At 41.4% G+C, this 12443-nt stretch overlaps 1 protein-coding gene across 8 annotated transcripts in view; it reads left to right on the top strand.

Moving 5' to 3' along the window:
* The window catches only part of lpgat1 (lysophosphatidylglycerol acyltransferase 1), a 133838-nt gene that overhangs the window by 32844 nt on the left and 88551 nt on the right, over nucleotides 1–12443 (top strand). For all 8 annotated transcript variants that reach the window (XM_060831490.1, XM_060831491.1, XM_060831489.1 and 5 more), the window contains 2 exons: nucleotides 1906–2024; nucleotides 10457–10552. In XM_060831490.1, coding sequence (XP_060687473.1) covers nucleotides 1906–2024; nucleotides 10457–10552 — 215 coding nt within the window. The remainder of the gene's footprint in view (nucleotides 1–1905; nucleotides 2025–10456; nucleotides 10553–12443) is intronic.

The following is a 12443-nucleotide window of genomic DNA, read 5'->3' as shown; positions in this document are numbered from 1 at the left end:
CTACATTTACCCCCTACTAACACTACGGGCAATTTAGCATGGCCAATTCACCTGACCCGCACATCTTTGGACTGTGGGAGGAAACCGGAGCACCCGGAGGAAACCCACGCAGACACGGGGAGAATGTGCAAACTCCACACAGTCGGTCGCCTGAGTTCTGAATTGAACCCAGGTCTCTGGCACTGTGAGGCAGCAGTGCTAACCACTGTGCCACCGTGCCGCCCACAGTTTTGTTTTATGAACTGCTGGTGATGAGAGTTTTGGTGTATCTACGTAGCTCCCTTCAGCAACATCTGTTTCTTCACTTTCCTTATTCATTCATGGAATGTGAGCATTATTGGCAACACTTATTGCCCATCCCTAATTGCACTGGAGTTGGTCATGCTGAGCTGCCATCTTGAAGTGCAGCAGTCCTTTGGTTATAGGGGCATCCATTGTGTTTGTTAGGAATAGAGTTCCTTGGATTTTGACCTTGTGGCATTGATGGAGTGATGATACTATTCCAAGTCAGGATGCTGTGGCTTGGAGGGGAGCTTGCAGACTATGGTGTTCCCGTGCAACTTACTACCCCTTTCCGTCGAGGTACTATAGGTTGCAGGTTTGGACTGAGCCATGGGGAGTTATTCCATTACATTACGTAAATTGTGGACACTGCTGTCACTGTTTTGGTGATGAAGGGAATAGATGTTGAAGGTAGTGCAATATTAGATGGTGTCAAACTTCATGTTGTTGGAGTTGCCCTCATTCAAGAAAGTTAAGATTATTCCATCACATTGCTGTTCTGCACTTTATATGTAAAGTATGGGCACTAAGGAGACAAGAAATGAGTGGAGCCACAGTATTTACACTGCTAGCATAGTTTAGTTTCTGGTCAAAGTAACTCCCAGGATGATGATAGCGGGGATTTCAGCAATGGAAATGGCACTGAATTTCCAGAGGCAATGGTTAGATTCTCTCCTTACTGGAGATGGTCATGGCCTGACACTTAAGTAGTACTTATCAGTCCAAGCCTGACAACATCCAGCATATCTCAGTAAAACTTCTTTTGATCCCTCCATGTCTATATGTTAAATTACTTTTCTGAAATTTACTACTGGATGAGTTTCCTTAAGCTAAGTACTGGGAAGATCAAAGCTATTGTTTTCACCACATCACTAACTCCATTTCTAGCTACCGACTATGTTCCTCTACCTTGCAATTGATTGAAGTTGCTCACAACTTTGATGCCATATTGGACCCCAAGATGTGTTTTCACCATGTATCCATCTCATGATTTAAAAAATTCCCTCCTTCCACTGTTATGTTACCCGACCCAATTTCAACTCTTTGTTGTTGAAACTTTCAACAATGCCTTCGATGAACTTGACTTTTCCTATATGCCCTTCCAGACTCCCATGTTCTGTCTTCTGTAAACTTGATGTCAACCAGAACTGTTGTTAGTACTATCTCACTAACTGTTGTTCCCCATCACCTAATCAATGTTAGCTTCTGCATTAGCAGCAGCTTGTTTTAAAAATATCAACCTTGTTTTAAAATTCTCCCACAACCTTGGACCTTTATATCCTTCAAGATATGTGTTCTTCTGCTTTTGGCCTTGTGTACCCCAGTTGTATTTGTTTTCTAAGTCTGCAAGTGGCCTTGAGTTCCTGAATTCCTTTCCAAATCTTTCCTCCCTCCTTTTTAGAAGCTCGTTAATGTCCTACTGTATTTGTTTAAACTTATGGCTAACCAATCTGTGGCTTGACTTAAAGCTTATATTTTGCTAGAGCTCCTGTGAAGCCCCTTGGGAGATATCATTTTTCATATAGCTTCTCTGACAATTTTATGTTTTTTCCGTCGTTGTGATAGGAAGTTGTTTTTATATTGGATGGTGGTACCTTGCTGCAAATGCTTTTTCTTTTCTAGTGGTTGAATGGGGAGATGACGTAAAAGCAATTACTGAAGATGAAGCCATGGTCTTGGTGAATCATCAAGCAACAGGTGATGTCTGCACCCTCATGATGTGTCTGCAAGACAAAGGAACGGTAGGCTGTGCAATTTTCTGACAGTTTGTTTTTTTGTACAAGTCCAAAGTAGATGCAGCAGATATCTTTTGAGTATTTGTAACAATTCTAGTTCACACATTTAATGTGTCCTACCAATATGAATTCACTGCTTACAGAATTATGCCATTTCCAGTACTGTATATGTTATTTGAAGAAATACACTGGATAAGCATACAATTTGTGTTGCCCTTTGTACCACATTCTGGGCAAATAATAATTAAAGCTGCATTCCCCTTGCATTTCATATTTACTTTGTGCTAATGTTGCTGGATCATTCTGAAGAGCAAAGGTGAAATTTTAAAGTAGTTTATATCAATCTTGACAAATAAATCATGTTGCCAAGTATGTGAATGCCATGCTTCATGAATTGCTTTCCCTCACAGCTTACCAGTGGTTGAATGGGGAGATGATGTAGTTGATATGAATTTTTGTGCATCTGTTACTGATTCATTTGCAAAACAGATTCTGGTAACAGTAATGGACCTAAGGTCTGTAAAAAGATACTAAATATGATACCAAAGGGTAATTTAAGTTTGTGAATACAGTGCCTCCTTAATTCATCATTTTGGCCATAATTTTAGTAATCTGTATGAATTCTTCTACAGTATCCCACAATCCATTCCTTTTTACAATTGTTTTCCTTGTATTTCTATGGCTCATTTTTCTATGTTTGAGGAGACTATATTAATACAATTTATTATGATTTTGTAGTACGTTTCCTACTTTACAAAGCTATTTTGTCAGTTTATGTCAAGATTTGGAGTATTTTTTATATGTTGTAATCTGGTGATATACTTGTAGGATCCCTGGTAATTTAGCAACCAGCTACTTAAATTTACTCATTTAGCGACCAGTCGGTCATGGGTATTATATGCATCAGTGGGTCGTGGAAAAAAAGCTGCAAATGTGTTGCTGGTCAAAGCACAGCAGGCCAGGCAGCATCTCAGGAATAGAGAATTCGATGTTTCGAGCATAAGCCCTTCATCAGGAATAAGAGAGAGAGCCAAGCAGGCTAAGATAAAAGGTAGGGAGGAGGGACTAGGGGGAGGGGCGATGGAGGTGGGATAGGTGGAAGGAGGTCAAGGTGAGGGTGATAGGCCGGAGTGGGGTGGGGGCGGAGAGATCAGGAAGAGGATTGCAAGTTAGGAGGGCGGTGCTGAGTTGAGGGAACCGACTGAGACAAGGTGGGGGGAGGGGAAATGAGGAAACTGGAGAAATCTGAATTCATACCTTGTGGTTGGAGGGTTCCCAGGCGGAAGATGAGGCGCTCCTCCTCCAGCCGTCGTGTTGTTGTGTTCTGCCGGTGGAGGAGTCCAAGGACCTGCATGTCCTCGGTGGAGTGGGAGGGAGAGTTAAAGTGTTGAGCCATTGGGTTGGTTGGTTCGGGCGGCCCAGAGGTGTTCTCTGAAGCGTTCCGCAAGTAAGCGGCCTGTCTCACCAATATAGAGGAGGCCACATCGGGTGCAGCGGATGCAATAGATGATGTGTGTGGAGGTACAGGTGAACTTGTGGCGGATATGGAAGGATCCCTTGGGGCCTTGGAGGGAAGTGAGTGTGGAGGTGTGGGCGCAAGTTTTACATTTCCTGCGGTTGCAGGGGAAGGTGCCGGGGGTGGAGGTTGGGTTGGTGGGGGGTGTGGATCTGACGAGGGAGTCACGAAGGGAGTGGTCCTTGCGGAACGCTGATAGGGGAGGGGAGGGAAATATATCCTTGGTGGTGGGGTCCGTTTGGAGGTGGCGGAAATGGCGGCGGATGATACGTTGTATGCGGAGGTTGGTGGGGTGGTAGGTGAGAACCAGTGGGGTTCTGTCTTGGTGGCGGTTGGAGGAGCGGGGCTCAAGGGCGGAGGAGCGGGAAGTGGAGGAGATGCGGTGGAGGGCATCGTCGATCACGTCTGGGGGGAATCTGCGGTCCTTGAAGAAGGAGGCCATCTGGGCTGTGCGGTGTTGGAATTGGTCCTCCTGGGAGCAGATGCGGCGGAGACGAAGGAATTGGGAATATGGGATGGCGTTTTTACAGGGGGCAGGGTGGGAGGAGGTGTAGTCCAGGTAGCTGTGGGAGTCAGTCGGTTTATAGTAGATGTCTGTGTTGAGTCGGTCGCCCGAGATAGAAATGGAAAGGTCTGGAAGGGGAGGGAGGAGTCTGAGACAGTCCAGGTGAATTTCAGGTCAGGATGGAAGGTGTTAGTAAAGTTGATGAACTGTTCAACCTCCTCGTGGGAGCACGAGGCAGCGCCGATACAGTCATCGATGTAGCGGAGGAAAAGGTGGGGGGTGGTGCCAGTGTAGTTGCGGAAGATGGACTGTTCCACATATCCTACGAAGAGGCAGGCATAGCTGGGGCCCATGCGGGTGCCCATGGCAACTCCTTTAGTTTGGAGGAAGTGGGAGGATTGAAAAGAGAAGTTATTCAGGGTGAGGACCAGTTCAGTCAGTCGAAGGAGGGTGTCAGTGGAAGGGTACTGGTTGGTGCGGCGGGAAAGGAAGAAGCGGAGGGCTTTGAGTCCTTCGTGATGGGGGATGGAGGTGTACAGGGACTGGATGTCCATAGTGAAAATAAGGCGTTGGGGACCGGGGAAGCGAAAATCCTGGAGGAGGTGGAGGGCGCGGGTGGTGTCCTGAACGTAGGTGGGGAGTTCTTGGACTAAAGGGGACAGGACCGTGTCGAGGTATTGGGAGATGAGTTCGGTGGGGCAGGAGCAGGCTGAGACAATGGGTTGGCCGGGGCAGGCAGGTTTGTGGATTTTGGGCAGGAGGTAGAAACGGGAAAAAAAGCGCCTAAGCTTAGTTAGACATTGCCTCGCCAGTGAACTACTTTGTTGCTTCATTGTCATATAAATGTATGATAGAATGGCTGTGTAAAAAAACTTGCAGCATTGATAGCCCACAGACAGTAACTTGAAAAAAAAGTATTTTTCATGGGTACTGAACTGACAAATACATTGCAACTGACCTAATTGCAGTTTCAGTTTATATATTGCACTGTGCTGTTGTTCAAACTCCAAACTGTGACTGGTTTTCATCAAGTTATTGTCTGAAAATATTATTTCTAGCAAATGTTACCAGCATTTTTAAGTGAATGCATTGATTTTCACCATTTTGCCTAACAAAAATAAGATCCTATTAATCATTGAATTAATGAAATATTATTTTATGAAAATCATTTTTTTTAAAAAAACAACACAAAGTTGATAACAAAATCCTTTAACTTTATAAATTGCAGTTTATTTCTGTAACGCATTTGCTTTTTATAAGGGTAAAAAATGAGGTCTGCAGATGCTGGAGATCACAGTTGAAAATGTGTTGCTGGTTAAAGCACAGCAGGTTAGGCAGCATCCAAGGAATACGAAATTCTACTCATTTAGCATTGCAGCAAGTTACAAGAAGTGATTTGTAAAGTTCTTTTCTGTGACAGACACATCTGCTAATTCTGAGATTTTTCATTTCAGTAGATGGTTGAGGTTGCTGCTTGGATTCATTGACTGCATACATTTAACTAAGATTGGTTAGTTCTTACTACGAATGGATTTCATGTTACTTCCATTGGTTAAGAAAATAATTGCAATTTCTTGTAAAGTGGACATAAATTTTAAAGGAAAAAGTTGTCCTTTTAAAATGCAACCGTTTTTCCTTTCTAATTTATGTACTGCCTTTCATGTTTTCAGGAGCAGGTTACAGCCTGATATATGAAGTTGTTTTGAAGTATTGTCATTCTGTTAGAGAAAATGTAGCAAATAATTTGCATACAGCAAACTCCCACAAAAGCGAATGAGATAAAGAGCAAATAATTTAAGTGATTTTAATTTTTTTTTAAAAAAAGGTTTGTTTGTGGTTTTGGACATTGTTGGTTAAACCAGTATTTATACCTAATTTCCTTAAGTGGTGGTAAGCTGGTTTCTTGAACTGTTATACCACATGGAGGGTGGCACATCCACTGTGTTGTGAGGAAGACAGGTCTAGGATTGTGTCCAGTGGTGGTGATAGAATGCTGATTATAGTTCCAAATCAAGATGACTTGCAATGGAGATTGCACAAGGTGACGTTCTCTTGTATATGCTACCCTAGAAGGAAGCAGTGGTTGCAGTTTTGGAAGGTATCATTTGAAGGCGCCTTGTTGAGTTAATGCAGTTTGTTGTGGTTCTGTTCGGCGAGCTGGAAGTTTTTGCCGCAAACGTTTCGTTCCCTGGCTAGGGAACATCATCAGTGCTTTTGGAGCCTCCTGTGAAGCGCTGCTTTGATGTTTCTTCCGGTATTTATAGTGGTTTGTTCTTGCCGCTTCCGGGTCAGTTTCAGGACACTGTTCAAAAGAGCCACAACACACTGCAGTACACCAGAACTGCGAAAAGAGGAAGAGGAACACCTATACAAGGTATTCGCCAAAAACGGATACCCACGCAACTTTATCACCAGATGCCTAAGAGATAGACGAGGAACGAGGACATGCCACAACCAAAAGGACTAGCCACACTACCATACGTCAGGAGCATCTCAGAACTGACAGCCAGACTACTGCGACCCTTAGGACTCATAACAGCACACAAGCCAACTTCCACACTCAGACAACAACTCACTAGAACAAAGGACCCAATACCCAGCATGAGCCAAACTAACGTAGTTTACAAAATACCATGCAAGGACTGCACAAAACACTATATAGGACAAACAGGAAGACAGCTAACAATCCGCATCCATGAACATCAGCTAGCCACAAAATGACACGACCAGCTATCCCTAGTAGCCATACACTCAGACAACCAGGAACATGAATTTGACTGGGAAAACACCACTATCATAGGACAAGCCAGACAGAGATCAGCCAGGGAATTCCTAGAGGCATGGCATTCATCCACAAACTCCATTAACAGACACATGGACCTGGACCCCATATACAAACCACTACAGCTGAAACTGACACCCGGAAGCGGCAAGAACACCCATCAACAGACACATCGACCTGGACCCCACATACAAACTACTACAGCTGAAACTGACACCCGGAAGCGGCAAGAACAAACCACTATAAATACCGGAAGAAAAATCAAAGCAGCGCTTCACAGGAGGCTCCAATAGCACTGGTGATGTTCCCTAGCCAGGGAACGAAACGTTTGCAGCAAAAACTTCCAGCTCGCCGAACAGAACCACAACAACGGACACCCGAGCTACAAATCTTCAACCAGACTTTAATGCAGTTTACTTTGTAGGTGGTATGCAGATCTACTATTGTGCATTAATGTTGAAGGTGGTGGACAGGATGTTCATCAAGCGGACTGCTTGTCCTAGCTAGTCTCAAGCTTTTTGCATGGTATTGGAGCTGCACACATCCAGGTAAGTGGAGAATATCCCATCACATTCCTGATTTCTGCCATGTAGACAGTTAACAAGGTATTGGGAGTCAGCAGATGGATTATTCACTTAGGAGTATAAAGCCTGTGACCTATAGTTGTAACCACAGTACTTATATGGCTGGTCTAATTTAGTTTCTGGTCAGTGGTAACCCCTGTAGTAAGGATGGTGGAGAATTTAGCAATGCTGAAGCCATTGAATTTCAAGGGGTGATCTTTTACGTTTTCTTACATTACTCCTGTCACAGTCACAATGTGCTGTTAATAAAAACCTATTATGCTGCAAGTTGTTTTTGATTCAGTCTTTAAAATAGCCAATTGTTTCCTTTTATCAAGAATAAAAAATCTTTCACTAGGTTTCTTTAATGAATTCCAAGATTAGTTTTGTTTTACAATAAATAGATAATTTCTAAAGAAAAAGGCAAAACTAATCTAACTTGATTGAGTTTTTTGAAGAAGTAATGAAGAGGATTGATGGCAGAGCGATGAATGTGCCCTATATGGACTTTAAGGCATGCGACAAGGTTCCTTAGGTAGACTAGTTAGCAAGGTTAGGTCACGTGGAATAGAGGGGGAACTAGCTATTTGGATACAAAACTGGCTCGAACATAGGCAGAGGATGGTGGTCGAGGGTTGCTTTTCAGACTGGAACCCTGTGACCAGCGGTGTGCCACAAGGATCGGTACTGGGTCCACTGCTTTATATCGTTTTATATAAAAGATTTGGATGTGAACATAGGAGGTAAGGTTGATAAGTTTGCAGATGGCACTACAATTGGAGATGTAGTGGACAGTGAAGAAAGCTACCTCAGAGTACAATGATACCTTGCTCAGATGGATCAATGAGCTGAGGCTTGGCTGATGGAGTTAAACTGAGATATATGTGAAGTGCTACATTTTGGAAAGACAAATTGGGACAGAACGTATACACATAACAGTAAGGTCCTTTGGAGTGTTGCTGAAGAACCTTCGAGTGCAGGTTCATAGCTTCTTGAAAGTGGTGTCGCAGGTAGATAGGATAGTGAAGAAGGCATTTGGTATACTTTCCTTTATTGGTCAGAGTATTGAGTACAGGAATTGGGAGGTCATGTTGCGGCTGTACAGGACATTGATTCGGCCACTGTTGGAATATTGCGTGTAGTTCTGGTCTCCTTCCTATTGGAAAGATGTTGTGAAACTTGAAAGGGTTTTTGAAAAGATTTACAAGGATGTTACCAGGGTTGGAGGATCTGAGGTACAAGGAGAGGCTGAACAAGCTGGAGCTGTTTTCCCTGGAGCATCGGAGGCTGAGGGGAGACCTTTGAGGTTTACAAAATTGATGAGGGGCATGGATAGGATACATAGACAAAGTCATTTCCCTGGGGTCGGGGAGTCCCGAACTAGAGGGCATAGGTTTAGGGTGAGAGGGGAAATATATAAAAGAGACCTAAGGGGCAAGTATTTTACGCAGAGGGTGGTACATGTATGGAATGAGCTGCCAGAGGATGTAGTGTAGGCTGGTACGATTGCAACATTTAAGAGGCATTTGGATGGGTGTATATGGGTTTGGAGGGATATGGGCCAGGTGCTGGCAGGTGGGACTAGATTGGGTTGGGATATCTGGTCGGCATGGACGAGTTGGACCGAAGGGCCTGTTCATGCTGTACATCTCTATGACTATGACTCTATGAATATGACTCTCTCATTATTTTGAAACAGAATACAAGGGCTAGAAAGGATTGTTAGGCAACTATCTGTGCAGGGCCCTGTAGTTCCATAGATTTCAGGTTTTCTAGCAATTATGGGCAAACCTCCTCTTGTATCTACCAAAAATCTTTGCTTGGCTGCTTATATAATATTTTGTTTTCTGTAATAAGCACATTGCCTACAGTTCATGTAAATCTGTTTAACTGAATTCCTTGTTAAGAGCCTATTTAATCCAGAATGAATCCAAACAATTCAAGGTTTTGCTCTTGCTCAGCAAAAACCAGATCCATGCTGCTTAATTTAGGTTTTACCAGGGCCATTCTGCTCCTGAGCTGAACTGTGATCGCTTTCCAAGAACTTGAAACAAGCTAGTTTCCATCAAAAGAGAAACTTTGTTTGCAAGATCTTCTATCAATTTACAGCTGTCAGCAATTTGATTTAGACAACAAGAAAACAGTGGATTTTGAGAATTAATAAGTCTGATGATTGCCATGAAATATGCATTCATATATAATGTCTTAAGCATTACTATTGCATTGTTGCATCTTCACATTGATACTTATCTGAAGTCTGCACTTGACAGTTTCAGACCCATACTCTAATTCTGACGCAATATAACCTCACCGTCTGCAATTCAAGTTCCAAGGGATAAAGTTTGGCATGCTTTTTTTAAAAGAAAGTGGAAACATTCCAATCAATGCCTTTTGGGGTTAAAGTGATACATACAATTTTAAAAACTAAATCATTTTATATTGTGATGTCATTTCATTGCAAAATTGTTATTAAGGAGTGAACATGCACGGAGTTGAGACTTTAAAAGTATTACAACTATGCTGCTAAAAGACTTGCTGCAAAAATTCAAGATTTTGAATCTTTTGGCAATTAGCAGAATGCTAAACCAAAGCATCGCCTTAGCTACATTGTATTTTTAAAATGATAATGTTTATTAAGCCATCCTTCTTTGTGCAGGAGTCTCTTGTCAGTTTTCCAGTTTTATCTGCTAAATAGACTGACAGCATTAACAAAGGGTGGGGACTATAAAAAGATCTGAAGATAAAATGAAAGTATTTTCTAAACAGGAACAAAAAAACGAAGGGTACCGACTGATGTGATTGAATGAAAGGCTAATGTTCATTTGCAGACAAAAGAATAATGAAGCAAAGATTTTGCATTCCGATTATAATTTGTATTTGTTACTGTATTTGGAATTAATTTATGTGACCATAAATGGCTTTGTGGTGAGTAAAGAGTCAATTATTTTTTGAGGTACACAAGTTGCTTTCACATTTTAAGATTCGGTTGAATTTCCAGTGATCCTCAATCAGTTGACTGTTTTCTCATGCTGATAACATGCCAATTAAATTTTTTTTTGTTTTGTCCAACAGGTAGTTCGCCATATGATGTGGCTAATGGAATACATTTTCAAATTTACAAACTTCGGTGTTGTCTCTCTCATCCATGGAGATTTCTTCATTCGACAGGTGAGGGAAATGTTTTGCTAATTAGCGCCATATATTTTCAGAATAGCCACATAAACAATAGAAGGCATTACTGTTTACTGTGGAGCATAATGCTTGTATGGTTTCCAGACAATTCTGGAGTTTTTGTCAGGGGATTGGAAAATAAACTAGGGCATGCTATCATCATGCTTGTAACTGCACTATGCACCAAATAATAATGATAAGCATTCTTCTGTTGAATATAAAACATTTTCTAATGTAATGTGAGCCCTTCTTTTACATGATTTGATCAGTGTCTTTGAGTTTTTCATTGCATCATGGTGAGTTTCCCATTTCTCTCTCTCATCCTCTGTGAATTGAAGCATTTGTGTCACTTATTGTTGGCATTAAGGTCTGCTTTGTGTTGTGGATGTTCTCCATTGAAATTGAAGTGCAGTCATCCATGCTACTTACTTTGTTTTTTTAAAACTGCAGATTCTAAAAAGATGTCTACATCGACATTTCTGCCTGTTTCCTGTTCTCCTGCCTGACCTATTTACCGCAGTCTCTCTTTGATACTTGTATTCATACTTATACATCATCATGTTTATATTTCACTGAAATGTATTTTTTGGGGTAACCTGAATACCTACCTTCAGCTTATTTGTTTACTTAATTCATTGTAAACCATACCTGGAGACATGCTTTGAGTTTGCTACCTGTAGCTAATTAATTTTTAACGAAATAATTGAAATACTGATTCTTTTGTTCTTGTGATTGGAACAGATATGTGAGCTTAACATGACTGGTCGTATTGCATGTTACTACATAAAACAATGTTTGGGCACTAGCTTGATATTAAAATACTAGTTCTTTTCATGAGTGATTGGATTCCTGGGAAACTTGGTTTCCTCTTTGTAGCTGGAAACATTTTCAAAAATATGTTTCATTGTTTTATCACCCATATCAGTGGTAGAATTACTGACATACTTTACTGTTGCAAAGTGTAACTTGGATGGCCTTGAGCAGGATTTACTGAGGCAGAGATGAAAATTGCTTCAAGACTTTTCATTTTCTACATTAATTATTTGATCGAATGTCAGTTATCAACGTGTTTATAACATTTTCATCCTGTGTTGTCTCCAGTAAACAGTGATGTATTGATGATAACCTTGGTCTATTGCAGAGTGTGTGAGGCAGAAAGCAGGAAATCGTAGGCTACTTAGCTTGACGTTTGTTCTGGGGAAGATTTTAGAATTAAGCAATTATTTAAGGCAATTCAAGCTGTACACATTTTAAAAAAAAAAGTGAGCTCATTGTGACAAGCCAACATGTTTTATTAAAGGCCAATCATGTTTAGCCAATTAATTGGAGTTGTTTGATGGAGTAACATCAACTGTGGACCAGAAACAGTCTGTTGACATACTGCATTTGTAGGATGCCTTCTGCCAATCCAAGGTGTCACAGGTGTAAAGTAGGAGTTCATGGCATCTATGCTAACATACTAGTATGGATAGAATACTGATTGACAAGAAACCGAGCATGCATAAATGGGCATTTTTCTGGTTGGTAGAAAATTCTGTGCTGCGGCTTCAACTTTTTGAAGATTTATATTAAAAAGTTAGATAAAGGGAACAAATACATGCCAACTACATTTGGAAGTGATACAAGGAGAGTAGGAAAATATGTAGTGAAGATAATAGTTTGTAAACTTGATAGGTTGAATGGGCAAAATTCTGATAAATGGAGTATAATGTGGAAAAATATTAAATAGTTCACTTTGGCAGGAAGAATAAAAAAGCAGAGTATTACTTAAGTACCAAATGACTGAAAAATTCCAGTGCAGAGAGATCTATGTGTGCTACTGCAAGAGTCCTAAAAGGTTAGCATGCATGCACAGCAACATAAAATTAAGCATGTTATTAGTGAGACC

The sequence above is a fragment of the Hemiscyllium ocellatum genome, chromosome 10 (assembly GCF_020745735.1).
Source record: "Hemiscyllium ocellatum isolate sHemOce1 chromosome 10, sHemOce1.pat.X.cur, whole genome shotgun sequence".
NCBI lineage: Eukaryota > Metazoa > Chordata > Chondrichthyes > Orectolobiformes > Hemiscylliidae > Hemiscyllium > Hemiscyllium ocellatum.
The sequence above is the reverse complement of the archived record's forward strand: the minus strand, read 5'-3'. Positions and strand labels throughout refer to the sequence as shown.